At 40.0% G+C, this 26,002-nt stretch overlaps 1 protein-coding gene across 11 annotated transcripts in view; it reads left to right on the forward strand.

Annotated features, from left to right (window-relative positions):
- The first annotated feature begins 2,253 nt into the window (after positions 1 to 2,253).
- The window catches only part of REPS1 (RALBP1 associated Eps domain containing 1), an 81,190-nt gene continuing 57,441 nt past the window's right edge, over positions 2,254 to 26,002 (forward strand). For 7 of the 11 annotated variants that reach the window (XM_007101028.4, XM_028494379.2, XM_024122530.3 and 4 more), the window contains exon 1: positions 2,315 to 2,600. In XM_007101028.4, coding sequence (XP_007101090.1) covers positions 2,448 to 2,600 — 153 coding nt within the window. In that variant the 5' untranslated portion in view covers positions 2,315 to 2,447. Of the gene's footprint in view, positions 2,601 to 3,484; positions 3,609 to 8,796; positions 8,842 to 26,002 lie in introns of those variants that run through there. The other 4 variants (XM_007101029.4, XM_007101030.4, XM_055087469.1 and 1 more) reach the window with 3 other exon arrangements.

The following is a 26,002-nucleotide window of genomic DNA, read 5'->3' on the forward strand; positions in this document are numbered from 1 at the left end:
CGGATGTAGAGAAAAATCCCTTTCATTTGTGAAACTGTCAAGCCCTGCAGCACCAAGGCAACCCAGTACCTGGCTGGGGGGTGGAGAATGTCCCCCCTTCGTGCAAGACTTTCTGGTTTTTCAAGTGTGTGTATGTTTGGAGGGACTTTAAGCAGATACAGTGCGCCTTATAAGCACTGATGTTCAGGACTCCCCCCACCCCCATAAAAGATTGTATGTCAATTGTATCTCAGTGTTAAAAATGTAAACAAATATACATGTTAATGCCAGGTAGTGAAAAGTGTTATAAAGAAAAATAATTCAGATAAGGGGATAGAGCGTGGTAGTAGGCCTATTTTAGGTCAGGTGTTGAGAGAAGGTCTCTCTCTCAGTACGTGCTATGTGTACAGGGACCTGAGGTGTGAGAGAACAAGCCATGCAAAGCTTTGTGGGAAGAGTATTTCAGGTGGCAGGAGCAAAGGCCCTGGGGCAGGAAAGAGCTTCGAGCCCTAGGAAAGGTGGTGGAGAAAAACATGCTGAAGACAACTGTAAGCCAGTGCCTACCTCATGTGCTCCTCCCTTTTACACCTTTGGAAGACAGGCCATCTGTGGGTCTCTGATCCCCTCTGGTAGGTGTCCTGTAGGGACATGTGAGGTATTGCTGTGGCAAATTTAAAGTTTTAGAGATACAGAAACTTGAGATTAATGGCATGTTATATATGTAAGTGTACAAAGTGCTACTATTCAAATACAGCTCCACAAACCCTCTTCTTTTTTAAAAAAAGAAAAGTAATGCAATGCCTATAACTGTGTGTATATTAATATCCCATTAAAGCCTGGAGTAAAATGAATAAATATTGACATTAAACAGCATACATAAAGACTATAAATAGTCTCATGTGAGTTGAGTTGAGATTTTGCCTCCAAATGAAACAGGGCAGGTTTTGCTGACAAAGTGTTACAAAAAACCCTTTGGATTTTCAGTGCTCTTTGAATTTTGGAATTCCAGATAAAAGATTTTGAACCTATAATATTACTTTCCTTTTATGGGTCATTTGTAAAATCAGCACTCTGGGGAGTAACCTGTAGCAGACAAAATAAAAACTAAAACTGAAAAATCTGTCTAATTCTGCCCTAGCTGCTGTTTTTGAAATATTTCCTATTTGCTAAGGATAAACTCCTAAGATATTCTATTTGAGGTATCTTGCGAATCACTTCTCAGATAGGTGCAGAATAGTGCAACGACATGATTTTCATAAAGGAGGAAATTGGGGGTCGCAGGAGTGAGCCCCTGTGGTCTGTCCAGAGCCTAAACAGCTTTATAGAGCTGATGCTATATATTTATAGCACTAAGTTCCTAGAGATCAGAACCACCTTGTACAAAGAGAAAAACTTTGCCGGCTTTTCCCCCTATTCAACAACTTTGTTTCTCAGGTAAACACGGCTTGGAGCAAGAGTGGGAGTTAGGTCTCAGTGGCTGGTGTCTGACGAGAGTTCTCAGAGGGGTTGGATGTTCACAGCCCTTCAGAGCACAAAGAAATATTGAATTAATCCTCAGTAACCTCTGACCTCAAAACGGTACGATGGATACAATAATAACCTGAACAATGTTCCCCTTTCACGGAATGGTTATTAACCGTTTAGTGCCAGAAGCTTTGAAACGATCCAAACTACAGCCGGTTTCTAAGTTCTCCTGGTCTGAATGGGCGGCGTGCTGCTCCCCGCTGGTCTCCGCTCCCGGGGGCGGGAGGGGGGTCCCAGCTCTTCCCGCAGGGCGCCAAGGGCTGCTCGGCCCTCCGCCGCGGGAACCCCGGCCACCAGGGGGCGCTGCAGCCCCCTCTCCAGGGAGCGGCCGAGCCAGCCCGGTGGGTGTTTCTCTCTCCCTCTCGCGCTCTCTCCTCCTGGCCTCACATCCGGGTCTGGAGCGCGGCAGCCGCTGTCAGTGTTGGTGCGGTCGCGTCGGGGGCCGGGCCGGGGCGCAGTAAATGGCGGCGGAGGGAGGCGGAGCGGCGGCCGCGCTCAGCCCAGAGCCCCCGAAACTTTAGAGTAGGAGCCCCACAACTTTTCCGGGAAGTGCTGCCTCTCCGGGGGCGTGGACGGAAGGGGCAGGCGAGGCGGGAAGTGTGGGGGGAAGCGGCAGGGAGCCGGGGAGACTCGAACCCGCGGCGGGGGCGGTGGCGGAGTCCGCCCGGGCCTCGCGCCGCCGCGGCCCCCGCCTCCTTCCCCGCGCCCGCCGAGGCGGAGCCTCTTAGGCGGCGGCGCGCCGAGCCCAGCCGGGGCCCCTCCCCGCGACCTCCGGGCCCTGTGGCTCGGACGCCCCCGGCGCGCGCGCGAGGCCGGGGCTCCCCGCCGCTTCGGGGAGCGAGAGGGAGGCGGCCGGGCGGCGCGCAGTCCCCGCCGTCCCAGGGTCGCGGGGCCGGGCCCCGGGTGTTGCATGCGGGGCGGGGTGGCTGTGAGCGGAGGCGAAGATGGAAGGTTTAACGCTGAGCGATGCGGAGCAGAAATACTACTCGGATCTCTTCTCCTACTGCGACAGCGAGAGCACCAAGAAGGTGGCGGCCCACGGGCGGGTGCTGGAGCTGTTCCGGGCCGCACAGCTGCCCAGCGACGTGGTCCACCAGGTAACGCCGCCGCCGTCCCCATCCGCCGCGCCCGGGGGGCCGGCCGGCCGCCGAGGGGTAGCTTCCCGGCGGCTCGGGCCTCCAGCCGCCAGCCTCCTCGAGGTGGGAGTGGGCGCCGTTTCCAGAAGGGCCGGCGGTGGGCAGGTTTCCCCGGGTTTCTCCGCTGCGGGCCGGGGCCGCAGGTGCCCGGAAGGCCCGGACTCGCGAGGGGAAGGGGATTGCTCTTCGAGGACGAAAGTCATGCAAAGATACGATGGGGGTGGGGGTGGGGGGGGTCTGTGTATTATCTCTGGAGAGCGTTAGTCCTGTATCTCTCGGTTGCCCCTCAGAATCTGTTTTCAACACTGGAAGAGCAACTTCAGATGAAGGATCTTGGATTGTTAACCATGTCTTTGAATCCTAGATCCTGGTATCTACTTTTTTATATTTTAAGGAAGCTCAATTCTTAGGGAGATTAAAAAATTTGAACTTTTAGCTAGTAGTTTGCAAGTAGCTATGAAAAGAACTTTATAGGATGCGTGGCTGATGTCAACTGGATAGGTTTTCGATTGGCATTCGATAGCACTTGGTGGAATTTGTGGATTGGGTTGGGAGATAAGTATTGAGCAACTGGAAGTCAAAGGTGCATATTTGCTTCAATCTGTAGCCCTAGAGGAGCAAGCAGAGTAAGTTTTAAGCTTTCTTCATCACGTCTGCTTTTAAAATAGAAGGCTTCCTGGAAGTTCCTCTCTAATGTATGTGGTGAGCATTGATGTTACTCTGTGTTTAATGATTCATAGCTGCTAGTGAGAGTCTGTCTAAACAGCATATCAGGAACAGGTTTTAAGCTTCATCTTTATGATGGTCCAAGCCAGTTATCCAGATCTCCAGAACTTAGAGCCACGTGCATAGGTATGATGTAGTGCACTGTGGAGAGCCCTGAATGAGGACTTTTCACACCTGGGTCCTTGACCGCACTCTGTTGACCCCCAGTGTGGCTTTGGGCCAAGCGCTCTCAACTCTTCAAGCGTAAGTGTGCTTCTAACAAAAATTCTGGGAAATATAAAAATGTCCCCAAGGCCTCTGTTTTAGAAGTTACCTGTGCACTAGCTATGGCTAAATTGAATGAGTTCTGTCTTTTCGCATAATCTTGTTTGTTTTACGTTGCTTTTTAAAAATTTTGGGAGGAAAAGTTCGGTGTCTTAACATACCAACAGCTAGGAGTCTCATTTTCATTCTGCTGAAAACAGACAAAGTAAGTATTTTACGCTCTGCTGGCCACATACAGTCTCTTTATGTATATTCTTTGTTTTCATTCTTACAGCCCTTTAAAAATGTAAAAATCATTCTTAGCTCAAGGGCATACGAAACGGGGTCCGCGGCTGTGCGTGTACTCTACGCTCCCCATATGGCTTTGGAGTTAGACTTATAGGAGTAGGTCTGGTCAGAACATGCTCATTAATGATTTTGCTCTTTTTGTAGAAATACTTTCAAGTCATTAAAAAACTAAAATTAAGGGGAAACCTCCCCGTGTTCTATTTGGCTTATTATGTCTGGGGTGGGGGGAGCTGAAATAAACTGACTTTCATATTTTTAAGAGTGCATGTTGTTAAAAAAAAAAAGTGCATGAAGACTTTAAGACTTTATGTTATTCGGGATGCAAATTAGCATTAATTAACCTTTGTTTAAAATATGTTTAATCCGGAATTCCCTGCTGGCGCAGTAGTTGCGCGTCCGCCTGCCGATGCAGGGGAACCGGGTTCGCGCCCCGGTCTGGGGAGGATCCCACGTGCCGCGGAGCGGCTGAGCCCGTGAGCCATGGCCGCTGGGCCTGCGCGTCCGGAGCCTGTGCTCCGCAACGGGAGAGGCCACAGCAGAGGGAGGCCCGCATACCACACACACACACACACACACACACACACACACACACACACAAAGTTTAATCCAATCCAAGTTATTTTCATGTTGTGCTCAATTTTATTAACACTTAAAAATAAATTTGTTGCCTTTTTTATAAAGAGAGAACTTAAATAGCGTAAATAGTCAGGATTCAGTTACACGTTGGAAACTAGGAACTCCCTGAAGCAGAAGCAGAATTCTTACAGCTTTTGGGGTATATTGCAGGCAGTTTACTTAAAAATTGGCCTAACACATAAAATGTGGAACAAAAGAGGAATATGGACAATTCCCTTATGGAAGTTCAGCATTGTCTGAAAACACAGCCCTCCCTTGCTTCCTAAGTGGGAAACGTTTGGGGCAACTCACGTGTAATGTTTAGTTTTTACTTAGCACTGAGCTAGGCACTGCAGGGCATCCGAACAGGAGTAAGAAGTTCTCAAGGACCTTGTAAACTACAGGAATACACATGTGTAACATAAAGCAATGTGAATGCCCTAAGAGAGGATAAAGGAGGGTATGCCCAGGAAAGGCCTCTTGACATAATCCAGGTGGACCTTAAATTAGTGTGGAGGGATGAAGAGGACTTCCAGGTGGAGAAAAAACACGACCAAAGGTGGAAAGTGTGGGAAGGAGCCTTTGCAAGGACTAGCAGATAGACAGGTTTTGCTGAAGCTAGAGTGTGTTTTGGGGATACTGGAACGTAGAGTCAGAAAGAGACCATGGTAGGAAAGATTCTAAAGAACAGGCAGATTTCATATTTCAGTAGGCAGTGGAGACTCAATGATAGTTTTTGACTTTGAGTGAGGGAGAGAATAGAGGGTGGGGAAGGAGGCTCGAGCAGTGGTCCGGAATGGATGCTGGGTACTGGGCACCCAAACCAGGGTGACAGCAGTAGAACAGAAAGGAGGGGCTGGATGAACAGGTCTGTGTTATTGAAGGGCTGCTGGGTAGCCACAGTGTGAGGTGCTTTGTGGGATAATGTTTCATTGAGACCAGATTATCAAGGCTGGGTGGAGAGCTTTGAACTAATTGTGAAGGTGGCAGGGAGTTGTAGATTTAAGAGAACTGACTCGTAAAAGCAGTGCTTTAGGAGGCATTTAGAAGATCAGAGCATCCGGAAGTAGAGGAAAGAAACTGGAGACGAATTTGGGGACTGATTCTCTGCACATACCGGGCTATGGGACTCAAATGTGGGAGTGGGGGAGACTACGGGGAGCGTAATTTTGCCCCCCCCAGGAGGCATTTGGAGACATTTTTGGTTGTCATGACTCCGGGAGAGGGAGCAGTTCTACTGGCGTCTAGTAGGTAGAGGCAGGAGCGCTACTAAAACAGCCTGCAATGCACAGAGCAGCCCCTTACAGCAAAGAATCACCTGTCCCAAAATGTCAGCAGTGCCGAGATTCAGAAAACCTGATGTGGACTCTGGTGGTGACAGTGGGACAGAAAATGAGGCTAAAGATAAAGTAGAGATTATGCAGGTAGACCTGATGGGCTTGGGTTGCCTGGTGATATTTTGATGAGAGAAGAGTAGGGCAAGTGTTATCTCTGTTGGACACCACTCACAATTAGAAAAGGGGCAGGAAGAGGGCCTGATTTTTTAAAAGTTGATACTGAGTTTGATTTCAGGCATTTTGAGACGGCAATGCAAATCTCCAGGGGATAGTTGAAAACGTGTGATTTCTCCACCCTGAGTGCCGGTTATTACAGTGAAATTCATGTGTTTGGAGTCTCTCCTCTTTCTCACCTGAGTATCTTGGAGGTAGAGGCCAGACAGCTTCTCACACTGTAGGCATGCATTTACACATCAGGGCTTTGATTGATGTGGTAGTTTTCAGCATTTGTTAATAAAAGTCATGAGAAGGCTGAGTCATCTGGGGGAATGAGTATAGAGGACAAAGAACAGAGGGCCCAGAACCGAAGGAGGAAGGAGCTGGCATTTATTGAGTGCCTGTTATGTTCTTTTACTGGGCAGATCATTTTCATGCAGGAACTCATTTGATCCTTGTAAGAACCCTGGGAAGTGAGTAGTATTCTTGTTTATTAACTAGGAACTTGATAGGCAGAGAAGTTAAATAACTAGTTAGTTGCATACACTGATGTGTATAAAAATTGATGACTAATAAGAACCTACTGTATAAAAAAGTAAAAATAAAATAAAATTCAAAACAAACAAAAATAACTAGTTAGTGAATAGAGTACCTCTCCTTTACCATTATTTCTTGCCGCCTTTCAGCTCTTTCCTGCTTTTCACTGTTCATGTGATTAGTTTGCCCATAGTTCTTATGAAGAGTAGAGACCTAAAATTATTTGATTTTGAGATATATGTGTGGATTTCCTCCTTTGCAAAATAAATCATTTTATGTATGATGATGTCTGGCAACACAGCCACTTAAGAAAAATAGGAAGATTCTTGTAGTTGGTATCCTGAGTTTTACATTGCTACAACTGTCAAACATCTTGAGAAACGTTCATTACACTTGTTTTGGAATACCAGAGTAAAACCTGTTCTGAGTTTAAGAGTTTGTTTTGGGGAGACAGTGTGTTAATAGCTAAAGCGAGTGAGCTAAAGCTTTATAGAATTATGCTCCACACTAGAGAGAAACAGGACGAGGGGGAGAAAAATCTGGCTCATAGGATTTAATCATGAGGAATTTTGCTATCTGCTGAGCGAGAAGATATTCAGTGGCTTAAAAATAATCTTCTTCAGAATTATTTTGTTTTTTAAACATTAGGGAAGGTATGCTATTTACCACACTAATCAGTATGCTTTTCTAGCTTTTACTTAAAATTTCATCTTTGGGAAAGTTTTAAAACTTCATACAGACTTTGAATGAATAATAGCTTGATAAAAGGTTCTAGTACTAACTGTTCTTTTATTGAAGATTATAAGCAATGTATCCTATAAATGAGGCTGAGAAAATCTTTCAGTTCATTTGTGTTGAGCAATATCTTGGTAGAATATTTGAATAACACATTAGTTTAATGGAGGAAAAGTGATGACAGTGAAACATAAACCATTTTGTCTCTCGAAATTTGTTCAATTATGTGAACTCCTCATTAGAGATAGGATTAAAATAGAGAAGCAGAGCCTCATTTATGCATTGAAAGTTACAAACTTAATACTTAATGAAATAAATATCAGGTTTGTTGTTCTGGAGTAGTGATTTTGTTTGTTTGTAATCACTAAAAAAATTATAACAAACTATAAAAATAATCTTACCTTGAACAGACACTTTACTATACACAGTTGAAAAACATACAGTTTGCGAAAGAAGTCACACTTCATGGCTCTCTGTAGTGTCGTATTTGCTTAAAATTATTTTCTTTTTCCTATATCATAATGTACCTTTAGTCTTCTTTTTTTTAGCCAGTAGGCCAGAGTTAGAGTCTTAGTGTCTTGAGAATTCAAGCTAGGCACTTTGACAGAGCTCTAAAAGGGTGTGAGAAGTTGATGTAAGGAGAACTAAACATGGAAGGCAAGTTCCAGCCCTGACCTTGAACAAATCACTTTAATGCCTGGATTTTAGTTCTCACCATGGAAATGATTGAATTGGGGTTTTCAAAGGAGAGGTTATAGTGTAGGGATGGCTACTCTGTCCAGCCACACCTTAAGAAATTAGCCACACAGACTTGAAATTCGTTGATATGCTATTTGAAACTGGAATTGATTTCTTTTACACACTTTGGGAGATTTGAAGAGGAGAATCTTGCCTAGAATGCTGAAGTGAGTATATATATAAGAGGGAACTGACGAAAGTGTTTTAAGGTCCGTGGTACTTAGTTCTTCAAGGTGTCTGGCCAGTGGGAATTTGAAATGGGTGATAAGACTTGGCATTTCTGATGTTTTCCCTGATATATGTTTCATTTTCTGTAGCCTTTCCTGTGATAGATGCATCTTGATATGTCATTTCCCTCTGCCTCTATGTAAGGAATTTATGATTGATGGATTGCATATATAGGCATGACATAAAAATCAGGTTGTAATAATAACTTTGCTTCAGAAATCTTTTTTTTAAGTTTATGCCATATACCAAATTTTATTGCAGTTTGATAAATTATAGGACTTAAAAGTCTTAAAACCACATCTCTTTTGTTTTAAGAATTGACTCTATGTAGAATTTAAGCCTCTTTTGTTAAATGATGAAGACAGAATTTATTAGACTGTGTATTTCCGTCTAACATCTTTTTTGGTTGTGGATTCCTTTGAGATTCCTGTTGCACACCTAAGTGTCCACTGACAGATGAATGGATAAAGAAGATGTGGCACATATATACAATGGAATATTACTCAGCCATAAAAAGAAACGAAATTGAGTTATTTATAGTGAGGCGGATGGACCTAGAGTCTGTCATACAGAGTGAAGTAAGTCAGAAAGAGAACAAATAACCTATGCTAACACATATATATGGAATCTAAAAAAAAAAAATTGGTTATGAAGAACCTAGGGGCAGGACAGGAATAAAGACGCAGACGTAGAGAATGGACTTGAAGACAGGGTGGGAGGGAGGGAGATGCAAGAGGGAGGAGATATGGGGATATATGTATATGTATCGCTGATTCACTTTTATACAGCAGAAACTAACCACTGTAAAGCAATTATACTCCAATAAAGATGTTAAAAAAAAAGAGATTCCTGTTGCACATGCTGGACATCTGCTTAGAAAACATAGTTACACAAAAATTTGCATATAATTTGAGATTGCCAGCCTTCCCCCAACCTAGTCAAGCTCATCCCATGGACCTCTACATTAAGACAGTTTTAAGGAAAGAGCAGGCAGACCCGGGAAAGCTGAACATAGGTCTTTCTTAAGTCAGTTTTGTATATTTTCAGGAACTATTTCTTCATGGCTACTGTTTATACTCAGGGTGTGTATGCGGTGGTGAAAACTCAGAAATCTTCCCTGCCTTCATGGATTATAACTTGTGGTAATGTTAAAAAGGAAGAGAACTGTATTCATGGGGAATCATGGGAGGCTATGCAGACCTACTTAGGTATAAGGGAAGGCCTCTCTGAGGAGACGGGGATGGGGTAAGGGACTGAGAATGAGATGTTTCACATAGAAGGAATGAGCACTCAAAGGGCCTGAACAGCATGTGAAGAGCTCTGTGTGTTTGAGGAGATGAAAAGCTGGAGCATTATGAGCAAGAGGGGAGCATGGCAGGGGCCACATGCTGCAGGGCCTTGTACACAGGGTTAAAGAGTTTGGATTATAAAAGACTGAAAGTTTATATTCAGGGGAGTGGCAGCATCCAAAGTATATTTGTCAAAGGTTACCCTGCTGCGTAGAGAAGAGAACACTGGGGCAAGCAGAAACAGATTGGCCACTGGATATACAGTAGTTCAGGTAGGAGACCATGATGGCTTAGATTAGTGAGGCGGTAGGTGGAGAGGAGTGGACATATTTGAGATATTTGTAGGTGGTAGAAATAGGAGGACGTGATAATGGATTGGATATGGAATATAACCGGGGGAAGCATTCAGGGATGTTGCTGGAAGTCACCATTACTGGATGCCTGGAAGACAAATGGGTTTTTCAGGGTTTTTTGTTTTATTTGGGTGGAAGGTAATGGTGAATTTGGAAGTTTTCTTTTCTCAATCTTAAGTCCTCAGAAGCCTGTGAGATTGTTAAGAAGGTCTCTATCAGAGAGGATCGTCAAATCTTGAGGAACTCAGAGATATTTGGCTTGGAGATGTCAGTTTGAAGCTTACCAGTGTGTTAGTGATATTCAAAGCCATGCAAATAGGTGAAATCACTGAAGAAGAGACTATAGAGAGGAAAGAAGGATTGGTTAGAAATAGAAACCTGAGGAACACTGCACATTTCTAAGTTGGGTAAACTGGAAGCCCTCTAGGAAGGAAGCTAAGAAGGACAGCCCGAGTGGTTGTAGGGAAATTGGGAATATATATTGGATCATGTCATGGATGCCAAGTAATGCAAGTATTTCAAGAAAGGGATACTTAACTATTGAGTTTGGCTGAGAGGTTGAGAAGATATGGGCAGAAATATGGCTGTTGGATTTGGCAACCTAAAGGTCATCAGTGACCATAATGAGCCAGTGTCATAGACTGGTAGAGGTGGAAGCCAGATTTGAGTGACTTGAGGGATACACAGTGGCCCAGGAACTAGAAATTGGGTTTAAAGAAGTTAAAGGAAACAGACATGGGGCCAAAGCAGAAGTATGAGGATGTGAAGGACGTCTTTGTTTTTTTGAGTATATAAGAAATATTGCAACGTGGTTTTAGTTGTTAGGATTAATAAGGGAAGGAAGGAAGATGGGGAGAGAAGTCCTTGAGAGAGCAAGAATGGTCTAGGATCCTGATCGCACAGGGCAGCAGTTCTTTGACAAGAAACGGATAACTTCCACAATTTCACTAGGAGGAGAGAAAGGGAAAAAAAAAGTCTAGTCACAGTAGCATCAAAAAGAATAAAATACTTAGGAATAAACTTAACAAAAAAAAGAGCACCAAGATGTTTATATTACAAAACATTACTGAGAGAAATTAAATAAGTTTTTTTTTTTTTTTTTTGGCTGCACCATGCAGCCTGTGGTATCCTAGTTCCCCGACCAGGGATTGAACCCAGGCCCTCGGCAGTGAGAGCGTGGAGTCCCAACCACTGGACTGCCAGGGAATTCCCCTAAATAAAGATTTAAATAAATGGAGAGATAGTCTGTATTCATAGATTGGAAGATAGAATGTTAAGATGGCAGTTCCCCAAATTGATCTATAGATTCAGTAAAATACCTGTCAAAATTCCAGTAGACTCTTGTAGAAATTGTCAAGCTGATCCTAAAATTTATAAGGAAATGCAGAGGATCTAGAATAGCCAAAGCATTTTTGAGAACAAAATAGGAGACTTACCCTGTCTAATTTTAAAACTTATCTATAGTGATCAAGACAGTGTGATTGGCATAAGGATAAGCATATAGGTCAGTGGAACAGAATTGAAAGTCCAGAAATTAACCCTTATAGTTATGATCACTTGGTTTTTGGAAAAGTGCCAGAACAGTTCAATGGGGAAAGGATAGTCTTTTCAACGAATGGTGCTGGGACAATTGGATATTTGTATGTTGAAAAAAATGGATTTAGACATACTGTTTTATATCCTTCACACCGTACATGAAATTATCGCAAAATAAATCATAGACTTTGTAAATTTGTAATTGTAAAACCTAAAGCTATAAAAATTCTAAATATTACATAGGAGAAAATCTTTGTGACCCTGTGTTAGGCAGAGTTCTTAGATATGGCACCAAATGCATGGATCATTAAAGAAAAAACTGATAAATTGGACTTCTTTAATGAAGTTTTAAAACTTTTTACACTTCAGAAGATACTTAAGAAAATAAAAAGACAAGCCACAGACTCTCAGAAAATATTTGAATATTACAAACTTGGTAAAGGTCTTTAATCTAGAATATATAAAGAAATCTTACAACTCAAGTAAGCAGAAAAAAACCCAATTAAAAAATGGACAAAAGACTTTAATAGGTATTTCACCAAAGAAGACATTATAAATGGCCAATAAGCATATGAAATGATGTTCAACATCATTAGTCATTAAGGAAATGCAAATTAAATCGCAATGATATATTGTAACACACCCACTTAAACGGCTATAATTTAAGACTGACATTACCTATTACTGGTATTGTGGAGAAACTGGAATCCTATACACTGTTCTTGGAAAGGTAAATGGTACAGCCATTTTGGAAAAGTTTGGCTTTTTCTTAAAAAGTTAAACATATGCTTACCATACAAACCAGCAGTTCCACTCTTAGGAATCTATCCAACAGAAACGAAGATGTGTGCACACAAAGAACTGCACATGTCCATTTTAGCAGTATTATTCACAATAGTCAAAAATTGGAAAGCAGTCCAAATGTCCCTCTAATGGTGATAAACAAAATATGGTATATCCATACAATGGAATACTATTCTATAATAAAGAGGAACAAATTACTGGTAAATGCTACTACCGCAAAGATGAATATCAAAAACCTGATAAATGACAGAAGCCAAACAGAAAAGAGTATGTATTGTGTGGTTGCATTTATATGAAATGTCTAGAAAGGGCAAATCTATACAGAGAGCAGAACAGTGGATCCCTGAGGCCAGGGCAGGAGTGGAAACGCTCTGGAGGAAGATTTTGGGGGTGATGTGATGGAAAAGTTCTAAGATTGGATTGTAGTGATGATGCACAACTCTATAAATTTTCTTAAAGCACAATGAATTGTACACTTATGGCTGAATTTTGTGATGTATAGATTATACCTCAAAGCTGTAAATTAAAACCTTAATAATTTGGAGAGTGAGGGTAATGCATGAAATAGTCATCTTGGAGAATGCGCAGGTGAGAATAAAGGACTCTGCTGTCTATATAATTTTAATTACAAAACCTCAGTGTAACTTAATGTAATCTGGCATTTGGTTACACATTTGTGTTTTGAATATCATATGAAAGGTGATATATCAATAGATATTATGTATGGAAGAGATTGCCATATGAAGATTCATTACAACTGGGTATAAATAAGTACATTATTTAATAGATTAAGAAGGGGTTGAAAAAATTGTGATTTGGAATAATGGAAATCAATTTCCATCTATTGACTGAATAGTATGCTGACTTTATATACATTTAACTCAGATATCTTAATTAATTGTATGGAAAATTATAGAAATATACTTCAAAAATCTGAGTTTGAAATAATTGTGCCCAATTATAATAATTTTAACGAAATAGTGGTTTCAATCTACAGGACTACCTCTGGTTGCTTTCTTTTATTGAAATAATTACTGTCACTATCATTCTTTCTGTAAAAAAAAAAGCTTCTGTTACTTAGAGGCACTGATTTGTTGTCTTCGTAGTATCTCTAAGTTGCTGTATCCAATTTGAGTTTGCATAAGTAGATAGATCTTGGGCCACATTATATATATATATATATATTTTTTTTAAGATTTAATTTTTTATTTATTTTTGGCTGCGTTGGGTCTTTGTTGCTGTGTGTGGGCTCTCTCTAGTTGCGTCGAGCGGGGGCTACTATTTCTTGCGGTGCGCGGGCTTCTCCCTGCTGTGGCTTCTCTTGTTGTGGAGCACGGGCTCTAGGCGGGTGGGCTCTAGAGCGCAGGCTCAGTAGTTGTGGCGCATGGGCTTAGTTGCTCCACGGCATGCGGGATCTAAGCAGACCAGGGATTGAACCCATGTCCGCTGCACTGGCAGGCGATTCTTATCCACTGTGCCACCAGCGAAGTCCCTATATTAATGTGCTCCTTTGGATAAAAAATAGCTGCTAAGAGTGCTGATCTAAGAGTGATTATTGCTTCTTGTCTGTGGATTATGTAAAATGTTGTATGTGGAAATAGGAATATCTATGTCCTTACGAAAAGAAATTACTGTCTAGAAACTATTCAAGAGTATTTTTGATTTTTCTTGTTGTCTCATTTGTGACTAGAAGGATCAGAGGTTTGACTGCTTAAACTACAGTGTTTATTGGTATTGTATGTTATTAATAGTTGATTTAGAAGAATTCATATTTTTTCTAAAGCACTTAATTATATTTCATAGAAAAGTATTTACTTACAACACCCTTGTAATTTTCTGCATCAGCAAGTATTGAGTATGGTCAACATTGCATAGACTTAGGAATGTGACAGTTCTAGATTTGAATCTCCACCTCAGTGCTTATTAACTTTCTTGCTCTGAGCAAGTAACCTAATTAACCCCTTTTGAAGACTCCCATTTCCTCATCTGTAGACTGAGGATGATACCAAATCCAAAAGTTTCGTAATACCACAGTGAAGTAACATGTAAACCTAATGTAGTGCCTGGCTCTTAGAGGGTGATCAGAGAAGTTTCGTTCACTCAAGCTCTGCTGTATTAAGGAAAATTTCATAATTTGTAGGATCTTGGCTTTAATGGTAGTAAAAATCTCCCCATTGTTCTTCAAACCTAGCTTTATATGTTTTGTTGTTTTTGTTGCATTGAACTGACTACACTACCCTCAATCCTTTGATCCGATCAATAATGCCTTGTGTTTCTCCCTTTCACGGTGTAATTAGAGGATTTTTACTCCTGAAGTGAAGTTTACCACCAAAATACTAAAATAAAGGATAATTCTGAGGTTTTGAGCCTACATGGCTTGCAGAATGATGATAACCATTAATGGAAATAAAGAAGTGAGGAGGGGGCGGCCTAGTTTAGTTGAAGGCAATGTGCTGAGTGAGCACATCCATGTATTGTTCAGTCCATCTGGGCAGCAAGGTTTAGTGGGCATTTGAAAGCTTGAGAGCAGCAGCTGGGTGGCTTTAGAAGCTTGTGCAGACTTGGTGGTTGTTCCTGAACGAGGCCATTCAATAGAAATGAGGGATGCAAACTTAACTTAGTGTATTTGAAATGTCCTTTCAGAGTAGATGGTAAATTGCACTTTTGTGTAGAGATTTAGGTATTCTTACTTATGACTTCAGAAATTTTCTGAATCTATCTTGAGACTGTTAGGAAGGCAAGGTGGATGAGGAAGTGTAACGTCTCTTTACCTGAACTTAGTCCAGCCTCCAAAGAGTTGAACCTTGGTTGTTAAACCCAAAAGGCATTTGCACATTTAAAGTAAGAGGTCTTAGCTGTTTGCAAGCAACCTCCAAGTCAAAGAAATTGCATTTAGCTGAGGAATGAGCCTCAGAGCTAGAACAGTCTATCCTACCCTTTCCCATCAGCGTCTCGTTGCAGCTTTGTGCTTCTCATTTAACACAAGATCTCTTTTAATCTTTATAATATAAGCCTGACAGATATTGTTATCCCCATTTAATTAATAAGAAATTGGATGCTCTCATGATCCTCAGCAATTAGTAGATGTGTGGAAAAATTCCTTGAGGGTGAGTTATCCTGGAGCATTGCTGTACCATTTCTTCAGGGATGGTTCTATTGAATTCTGCTTTCCATATATTCAGAGTACTTTCTTCTATTTAATATCTTGCAATTACATCATTCATTAATTCAACAAATACTAGCTAGTGGGAAGCAGCCGCATGGCACAGGGAGATCAGCTCAGTGGTTTGTGACCACCTAGAGGGTTGGGATAGGGAGGGTGGGAGGGAGGGAGACGCAAGAGGGAAGAGATATGGGAACATTTGTATATGTATAACTGAGTCACTTTGTTATAAAGCAGAAACTAACACACCATTATAAAGCTATTATACTCCAATAAAGATGTTAAAACAACAACAACAAATACTATTAAACACCTGTTATGCATCAGGGTATGCATCAGGGGCATGGAGTATGCAGAGGTGAATGGAAGAGACATGGTTCCTGCTCTTCTGGAAAACTTAAATCTTTCTCCTAAGCTCCAAGAACCTAGCAGGGGGTCACTGTTCCTATCTAGTTCACAGCTATACCTCTGGCACATTGTTGGTAGTTAACATTTGTTGAGTGTTGAATGAGTGAGCATTGATTTATCCTTTTTTTTCCCCCAAATATGTTTGCTTATCACTAGCTTGAATATATATTGCACCCAGTTCAAATAATAATAGTAATAATAAATGCCGGTGTACTGCCTACTGTATGTCAGGTACTGTTTGCACCCCTTTACAAATATTAATTTGTGAAGTGGGTACAGTTTACTATCCCTGCTTTTAAAATGAAGGTAAAGAAAGGGCAAGTAACTTATTACAAGGTCACACAGCTCAAAAGTGGTAGAGCTTAGATTTAAGTAGTCCTTTTCTTAACCACTTTGCTCTACTTCCTAAATATTATATGATTAAATTCTTATTATCCCACTTCCATGCTCATATCTTTACCGTCTACTATATCTCTCAATATTCTAAATTCCCCAATTTCTTCTTTAGAGTTCCTTGACATTTACAGATCACGCTGAGGTCCCCACACCAGCTTGTGGAGTCCCTGTACTGCTGTGAGTCCTGTTAGGTTCTAAGAGTTATTATAACAAGTCCTGTTTATCCATGTCTTTCAGCAGCGTGTCTTGGGATAGTTTTGTAAATAAAACTTAAAAATAGGTCCTTCTGCTACATTTTCTTAGATGCCATTGTTTACTTTCGGTAGTTTGCTAAATAAATTAATAATTTTATTGAAATAAAGGGATAAAATTTTAAACTTTTTATATAAAATACAAATAATACTCTAAAACACAAATAACATTCTAAAAGATGGCTAAACAGAATACCTTTATCCGCTAAAGCCGACTTAGTCAGTGTATCCTCTGTGAAATCTAGATAACATTAATTTGTTTAACTTTATGAGGACGTGCTTCTCCAGAGGACTGAAACTTAGGAGAGGGTTCTTGGTAACCTGGTTTGGATCTCCTTAGCATAGGAGTGGCAGTTTATGCCATGGATAAATAAGATCAGCCAGGATGAATTTGTGGAGTGAAAGAAAGGAGAGAGCAAAAGGAAGCCTGAGGTAGTAGCTGCCTGAGGCATTGGAGGGAAAGCAGAGAAACAAGGAAAGGAAGGAGAGTTATGGAAAGAGTCATCTGTCACGTGCTACCAAACTCAATATTGGGTTTCATGGAGGCATGAGTGGAAGTCGGATTGCTTTCCTGACAAGTTGGTACGTTACTCTTTCAAAAATGTGTTCTAATTTAGACTTTTGACTAATTCATACTTGGTTTTTCTTTTACATTCTCTACGCTGTTACTGAGGTTTTATTTATTCAGTATTTTTCCTTAGGATCCAGAGCAAATCCTTCTTTTGATGGGTTCTCTATATTGAGATATTTGAGATATTTGCAAACTAACTCATTTTTTTATAGTCCTTTAGTTTCCTTCAAAAATTTTATCCCAGATGTGATATTTACCTAAAAAATTCTGAATCATCAAGGAAAATCTTGATGTTCATGAAAGACAATGTTGTACTGTTTTCATGGAATTAGAAAGAAAACGGAAAACCCTGAATGAACTTTTTGGCCATCCCAATGGTTTGACATCCAGCTTCTTTGAACTTTCCCCTAATCCTCCCTACCAGATAACCCCCTTTCTGTAATCTTCCCATACTGTTGTATATGTTTGTACTTGTATATCCAACTTGTACTTCTAGCTTCCTGTTCGTGTGTGTATGTTATCCTTGATAGGTGACAGGCAATTTGAAGGCAAGCGTTAGCTTATCCTTGTTTTCCTCAGATCACTCTGCTTATTATAGGCACCCGGATCTTACTGGACTGGTTAATTGGTGCTGCAGGGCTTCACTCCTCATCAGTACCTTGATGGGTCCTAGCCTAACCTCTTCATTTTGTCATACCACTTAAAAAATTCCAAACAACAGGGAATGAGCCTTTTTGAACAATATGGAGCCTCTGAGACCTGATTGTATAGCTCTTTCAGTTAGACTGTGAATAAGCTTGTTAATATTAATACTTTTGAAGTTGTTCAGGTGGCTTTAGTCAGATATGGTGAACATGCATATTAATAACTTTTCTTTAAGCTATTGTACCTCAAGGCTGTTCTTTTAATTTTTTATTTTTAAAGATACCATAGTTTAGTAATAAACTCACATGAGATTCTCTGCCTTTCAGAGGTATAATTTCTAATTTTTGAACATGACAACGAGCAAAGAGTGGTAGATAAGTAATCTAAATAAGGAAACAGGTCAGTAGTTTCTCATTTAATTTAGTTGACTCTTTTGGAGGAAAGCATAATAGCATTCTTGTAAAATGCATGGCAATAGGGAGAGCATATCAAATCTGAGTAGTCATGCTTCCCCAGCCTTACCCAGCCTTAAAAGTTATCTACCAACTCACTCCCACATCTCACAATCTTGTTTCTGGTTATTCTTCTAACATGGACTTTGTGTTCTAGCAGATCTGTTTTCTGTTTCTCACACAGTTACTTGTTAGGTTTTTTTTTTTTTCCTCATCATGTTACTTTCTTCATCTGCAGTACCCTCCCCCGGCTTCCGTGCTTCAGTCCTCCCCCTTTTATTAAAAATGTGCCTTCGTTTTTATATGTTTGGAAATCTCATTTGAACAACCTTACCTTCTCTCTGACTCTCATTTGCCTCCTGCCTATCCTTCTGTATGTGTTTTGCACTGTTACTGCTTTTTGTTCATTTATGTCATTGCTTAACTGCTTTTCCAGGATATTTACATCCCAACAATATTATAAGTAAATATTATAAGTAAACCGTAAATAACATTCTGGTTTCTTTTCTTTCATGACCTCATGATTATCTAGAGCAGCAAAAGCACATAGTAGATGTTTATAAAACAGAGCTAACTATTTAGGGAAGCCAGTTGCTTAGCTCTGCTATTGCTGTGCATACATGGATGTGATTGGGGTGATGAATTAAGACACTTCTGGGGTCCTCACCCAGGAAAGTAAAAAGTGGGGGTGGTGAAGCTTGCAGCCTTGGATGTTCCACTGCTAGTGCTATGGGTACTCTCTCCCCACCCCAGTCAGTATTCTGGGCATGAGGAGAGGAGGAGGCAGCAAGAACAGGAACAAATAGCACAGAATTCTCTGAGTTATGACTTTGCAGCTTTGCTGACCAACAATGCCAGTTCCCTCTCCCTCCCTTTCAGAATGTTTTTTCCCTATTCTTTTTTTTTAATAGCAGAATGTAAGAAGTTTAAAAGAAACAAAATAGGAATTTATTGGCAACTAAAATAAATCATGGTGGAATCTGGATATCTTGGCACTGTTGCTTATATTTTCTTTATAAAATATAATAAAGCACAGCTTCTGTCCAGTTCCAGTGTACCTGGCTGAAAGAAGACCACAAATCCATTTAGAGAGGGTGCTAGGTACACTCACATGATATCACAGAGCAATTGCACATTCCCTAGCACAGGCCATTGAGATTTGTGCCGTGTCAGAATTACAGATTATACTACTTGTCACGGTCAATGTAAATCTCACAGGAATAGTAGAAACTACTGATGTTAAACCTTTGAAATCTAAGAGCCTACTGTATTCTGTGCCTGCCTTCAGGAAGCTAAGGATTTAATAACCAGAGGAAAGGAATTTATAGTTAGGTTTTCTATTACTACCCACAATTTAAAACTTGTAGAGATAGAAATCTTTTACTTCCCTAATCACATTTCTGTAGATTACCCCTAAGACTTGTTTCTGGAGTGAATCCAAACTTGTGTTTCTCACACCTAACAAAGGGCAAAAACAGAATTGTCAAAGTTACTAATTGTATTGTATAATGGTTATTTTCTAATAGTGTTCCTTTTTGCTTCCTGTGTTATTTATTTGACTGTACACCCATCTATCTGCCTTCCTATTTTTCTTTTACTGCCAAGTAACAAATGACCCAGATTTCTTCTCTACTGTCTGTACTAGTAACCTAACTTTTTTCTGTTCCTCCTACCCTACCCCTTAAAAAAAAAAAAAAGAAAAAAAAAGATATTCTTAAAGTTCACCTTTATCCTAGCCACCAAGTCCAGTAATATATTCTTAGGTTTCATTCTGTTTTATCATCTCCCTTGTAATTGATACTGAATTAATTCTTGGTGGATATTATCTCTTCTTTTTGTTCTCTGTGATGCTAAATTATTATGTTATTATATATCTTTAAACATCCTGTCTTCCTACTGTGTCTTTCTCCTGTGTAGAGTTAGTTTTGAACCTTTTTCTTACATTCAGCCTACAAAGTCCTTCAGATTTTCTCTTTCTCTGAAAAATCTCAGCCAATCATCCTTTTCTGTCCTTTGCATTAATTATTTTGTGAGCTCTATGTTATTGCTACACTACTGCAGTAGCCTCCTAAGTCTTAACTAGCTTTTCTGTAATTGCTAAAGAACAAAAAAGCGAATTTCTAAAAACTTACATGATACTCTTCAGAAGTGCTCAGTAAAGATTAGTCTGGCATTTAGTACCCTCTCCATCTAGTTTGGTCCAGTTTACTACCTAACCACACTACAATCCCTACTTTGACCTGTTGGCCACGCCCCCAATTCGAATGCCCATCTTGACTACTTACCCAAAAACCTGTCCATTCTTTAACATCCAGGTTAGGCTTTTTTTTTTTTTCCCTAACAAATATTTCCAACTCATAGTAACTTCTCTCTAATTCTTACAGAAACAAGTATTTATTACGTAGCACCTGCTATGGGTCAGGCATTGAGCTATTTGACATATGTTTAATTTTAAACTCAGAGAATATATATTATTTCCGTTTTATAACTGAGAAACCTGGGGCTCCAGAGGCTACATGCTTGACATAAGCTGGAATTCAGATCCAGCTCCATCAGATGGCAAAACTTGCGTTCAAAACACCAACCATTTCAGTGTATAAGATTACAGCCTTATATGATAGCTTATCTTTGTCATTTGTATGTTATGTTTTCAGCTAGGTTAGAAGTTTCTTAAGAATAGGGGATGTGTGTTAGAACTTTACATGCCTCCTAGGGCCTACTGTGTACTTTGAACATTGTGCATACTTAAGAGGAAAGCATTTTGCTGAGGCTGAGGCATTTCTGTGGTGCTACTAATTATAACAATCTGCCTACTTTTCTTGTTAGAGCATTCTCTAAAATGTTATGAGTGCAAGAAAGACTGCAGACATGGCTGCATACTGAATTAAAGGGAGGCAGTAGAGCAGCCTTATGATTTGTTTCCCAAAGTGTGGGCTATGTACCCAACAAATGCGAAAGCACGTAGTGAGATAGCTATTCCTTTTGAATTGTTTTTCAAATCCGATTAAGGAGAAAGTTTCCATTTGTTACTTGTAAGTTTTTAACACCTTTCTAAGACAGGTAACTCTCTTACTAAAGAACAGGTTTTTTTTGCAGACAGTGGTATTTTGGCTGAAATTAAATGACAGTTTTGTTTTCATTGAATGTATTACTGTTTTTGTTATTTTCTATTTATCTCAGGTGATACTTAATTTCCATTTATATAGTGATACATTTTCCTTCTAAAATAAATTTATTAAGTTTTTAAAGTGTCTTGATTTAAAGAAGAAATATTAAGAACATAACAGCACAAGTGGCCCGTAGACATGGCAGAGCTTGTGATGGTGGTATGCAAGAATCTGAAGTTTGGGAAACACATAATGGAAAAAGCCAGGCTTTGGAGTTTCTCAGAGTTGGGTTCATATCTTGGCCCTACTGATTTCTAGTCTGTGACCTTGGGCAAGGACTTTCTCTGCCTCACTGTTTTGATTTATAAAATGAATGTAACAATGCCTACTTCTTAAATTGTTTGAGGATTGTCTTTTTTTTTTTTTTTTTTTTCTGGCGGTACGCGGGCCTCTCACTGCTGTGGCCTCTCTGGTTGCGGAGCACAGACTCCGGACGCGCAGGCTCAGCAGCCATGGCTCTCGGGCCCAGCCGCTCCACGGCATGTGGGATCTTCCCAGACCGGGGCACGAACCCGCGTCCCCTGCATCGGCAGGCGGACTCTCAACCACTGTGCCACCAGGGAAGCCCGAGGATTTCCTTTATAAATAAGTACTGGTATACCACTCAATAAATAGTGGCTTTTTCATCATCAATTTTGATAATTTGTTGTTTATTTCCTCATTTGGTCAACTAAAAATCTTTAACAGAATTTTAAAGGTGCAGTTGAATTCTTAGTATTTTTGACCCTCAAGCAAGTATTTCACTGCCCCGGGCCTTAGTTTCTCTGGGCATTAGTTTTTTCATCTGCATATTGAGAATAATTTAGCACCTGTATAGGATTGTTTTGGGGACTAAATGAATTTGTAAAATAAGTAGAATACTATGGTGCCTGATATTTGGAGTAGTGCTATATAGCTATTAGTTATTACTATTACTATTTCCTTAGAAAGGATGTAGGTTTTTGGAAGATCCTGAGGCTATTTTTCCTTTGTTCTTACCATCCTGAGTTGGGGATGGAAGGTGTTTTGTGATATTTGATATGTTCATTAAGATTTACTGAGTGTAAAGCATCTTGGTACTAGCATCATTGTAAACCAGCAAGGGAGAGTAAGGAGGTCTTCAGCAAAACTACTCTGAGCCACCACCTAATTATTACAGCATGCAGTTAAAGAAACTCAAAGGAAGACTGATAAGCCCCAAAGGACTGAGGGGGTCCGACGTTGAATCATCATGAACTTTTGTATGTTATAGCATTTTCTAATTGAGTAAAATGCCATGGAACATTTGATATTGATATGTATACTTTATCAGCATTTTTTAAAGGCAGTACCATGGGTTCATATTAGTTGAATGTTTATATTTAGTACTATTTTTGTTCTTCAATTTTTATCTATTTTGTAAGATACACCTGGTTTCAGGACAAGTAGTGTTTGTGTTTTATTCTGTGCATTATGTTCCTAAATGTCGGTTATAAAACAAATGTGGAAAGCCAAGTCATTTTCCTATTTTTCCTGAGTAATTACACTGGTTCTCTTCCTATAAAGGGGAAAATTGACCTTAAGGCATAATAAAAAACTAGAGTACAGAAAGTTTTTCGTTATCAAATATTTAATACAAAAATATGATAAAACATTCATTTACAAAGCAAAAGTACCGATGCTTGAATTTCACACCAGATATCTTTCCTTAGGAGGCAGATTTACAGGACAAAGTTTAGCAAGTGACTTAATTATTCCTACTTAAATCCCCAACACAGTGAATATAATTCCTTATATTTTTTGCTCATCATAACAATTCATATTTAAATATGTATCATTTTTAAAAGGGGGCACGTAACTAATAATCTATGCCTGGTACTTTGGCAGAAATAGATTTTTTAAAATTAGATGTTTTCAGAGGATAGTTTGTATTGTGGTTACAGACTTGATATAAAATTTTCATTCAGAGAAATAATATTTTCACTAGAAGGGATCTTAGAGGTAGAATCTAACATTTGCCTTTTATTTACGAGGAAATGAAATATATTATGTAACTTACCTATATTCACATAGCAAACAGTTATCAAAACTTGATTCGTGACCTAGTCACCAAAACTAACAACTCTTGTTTTATGATGTAACATGGTAGAACTCTGGTATAGCACAGCTTATTATATGAATTTACCACTGGGAAAATCCCTATGAAATAATGTAGTGGTTAAGTGCATGGGTTTCAATCCAAGTTCTGTTGTTTGCTGTGTGTCCTTGAGCAAGCTCACCAGCATATCAGTTTTCTGTTTTGAAAGAAGTACCTACCTCATAAGGTTGTTAAGATGATTATGTTAGTTAATATGTTACTGAGCTTGGAACAGTGCTTGACACATTGTATATACACCATCAGTGTTAACTACCATCACAATCATCATCATTGTCATCCTCACGCTGTAATAACCTGCAATAATAGCCCATAGCACAGGTTAGAACATTATCCTAAGAGTGGGATAAATGGGTTCCTCTTTATCAAAAGTAATAGAGGGACTTCCCTGGTGGCGCAGTGGTTAAGAATCAGCCTGCCAGTGCAGGGGACACGGCTTCAAGACCTGGTCCGGGAAGCTCCCACATGCCGCGGAGCAACTAAGCCCATGTGCCACAACTACTGAGCTGGCGCTCTAGAGCCTGCGAGCCATAACTGCCGAGCTGGCGTGCCACAACTACTGAAGCCCGCGCACCTGGAGCCTGTGCTCTGCAACAAAGCAGCCACCGCAATGAGGAGCCTGCGCACTGCAATGAAGAGTAGCCCCCTCCCCCCCAGCTTGTCGCAACTAGAGAAAGCCCACGCGCAGCAACAAAGAGCCAACGCAGCCAAAAATAAATTTGTAAACAAACAAACAAACAAAACAAGTAATAGATATTTCCCAGGCCTGTGTTTTACTGACAACTGGCCAATGATAGAGAAATATGTACAAGAAATTACATCACAACTGCTTAACCCTGTTCACTCTAACTCTACTCACTGAGTGCAGACACTTTAGAGCTCCACTCTATTCTGTGTACGTAGGGAAAGTCATGGGCTTCCAGTCCTCCCAGTAAAGGAGCTGTAGTGGTAACATAGTGCAGTGCAGTAGGAAAGAACATGCCCTGGAATCCTCCGCTTCCCCATTTCCTTTGACCATGGTGGGTTACTTTACCTCTATCCTTTAGTTCTCTTATCTGTAAAATAGCAGTAAAAGTCTCTGTCTTTCAGAGATGAAAGTTTCTGTTATGAAGACTAAATGAGCTATTTTATAAAGTGCTTAGAATGATACCCAGCCCAGTGTTTAAATGTTTAACTTTTATTATTATTTTTAAATTTTTGATAAACTAGAGTTGCTGTGGCTCTAGAATAGTCAGTTAAGTCTCCATGTAAGAAAACAGAGGGGCTTGATTACTAGTACTGGTTTCTGAAAAATGTTACTCTTTAATTAAGATTAATACTCAATATGACATATTGTAAGGGAACATGTTTTAAGTGTTGGCTTTTCCTGTAACCTTCTGCCTTCTGTTGGTTAAATGGAATCATTTATCTGTAAAGGTGTTTTGGAAGGGCAGTTGTAAGTCTGTCTTTGCTTGAAACAATCCTGGCTTATGCCTCTTGTCCAGGCATACTTATAAATAGCACTCCCTTTCACTCTTGCAAATGTCTCAGGTTGGATGTAAATTTTATGGTCACCCTAAGTATAGTTCATTGGCCAGATTGATTTTACTAGATTATCTCCATGTCTCAATATTATTTTCTAAAGGCAAACACTACTACTGTAAGCTTAAGTTTTAGACGGTTTGTGGGATTTTTCAAATCACTTTTGTATTTTTATTGTTTTTATCCTTTCTTACCTTTAACCTATATTTCAGTTTTTTTAAAGTTTTTTTGGTTAAGTAGATAATACAAAAAATTATTTTAATTGGACATGGGGACTTGAATTGAACTACCAATAAACTTTATAGGCAGTCATATAATTTTTCATATTAGAATCTTTACATTTGAGGCTGTCGGAAGTGTTTTATTTGTTTAGACAACTAATGACTGTGATACTGATTATAAGCAATAAAATATTCATTGGTCTGTATGTACTACTCTTATCATAGTTGACTGTCAAAAGGAGTTTATTTAGCCCAAAGCGAGTAAAATTATAGAATTAGGAATCAGATATATTGCTAAGAGGAATCTTTTTAATTATCTATATCATTCAGAAGTTCAAGACAAGAACTTCATTAACTTTTAAAATCTACCTCTGTCCTCTTTTTTTTTAACCTCTGTTCTCTTTTATGATAATTATTTAACTCAATACATTCTTTTTTTTTTAATTTTAAAATAAATTTTGAAAATTTTATTTATTTACTTTTATTTTTGGCTGCCTTGGGTCTTTGTTGCTGCGTGCAGGCTTTTCTCTAGTTGCGGCGAGCGGGGGCTACTCTTCGTTGTGGTTCACGGGCTTCTCATTGGGTGGCTTCTCTTGTTGCAGAGCACAGACTCTAGGCGCATGGGCTTCAGTAGTTGTGGCGCTCGGGCTCAGTAATTGTGGCTCGCGGGCTCTAGAGCGCAGGCTCAGTGGTTGTGACGCATGGGCTTAGTTGCTCTGCGGCATGTGGGATCTTCCCTGACCAGGGCTCGAACCCGTGTCCCCTGTATTGGCAGGCGGATTCCTAACCACTGCGCCACCAGGGAAGTCCCTCAATACATTCTTTTTTTTTTTTTTTTTTTTTTTTTTG

This window comes from Physeter macrocephalus, chromosome 10, assembly GCF_002837175.3.
Source record: "Physeter macrocephalus isolate SW-GA chromosome 10, ASM283717v5, whole genome shotgun sequence".
Classification (NCBI taxonomy): domain Eukaryota; kingdom Metazoa; phylum Chordata; class Mammalia; order Artiodactyla; family Physeteridae; genus Physeter; species Physeter macrocephalus.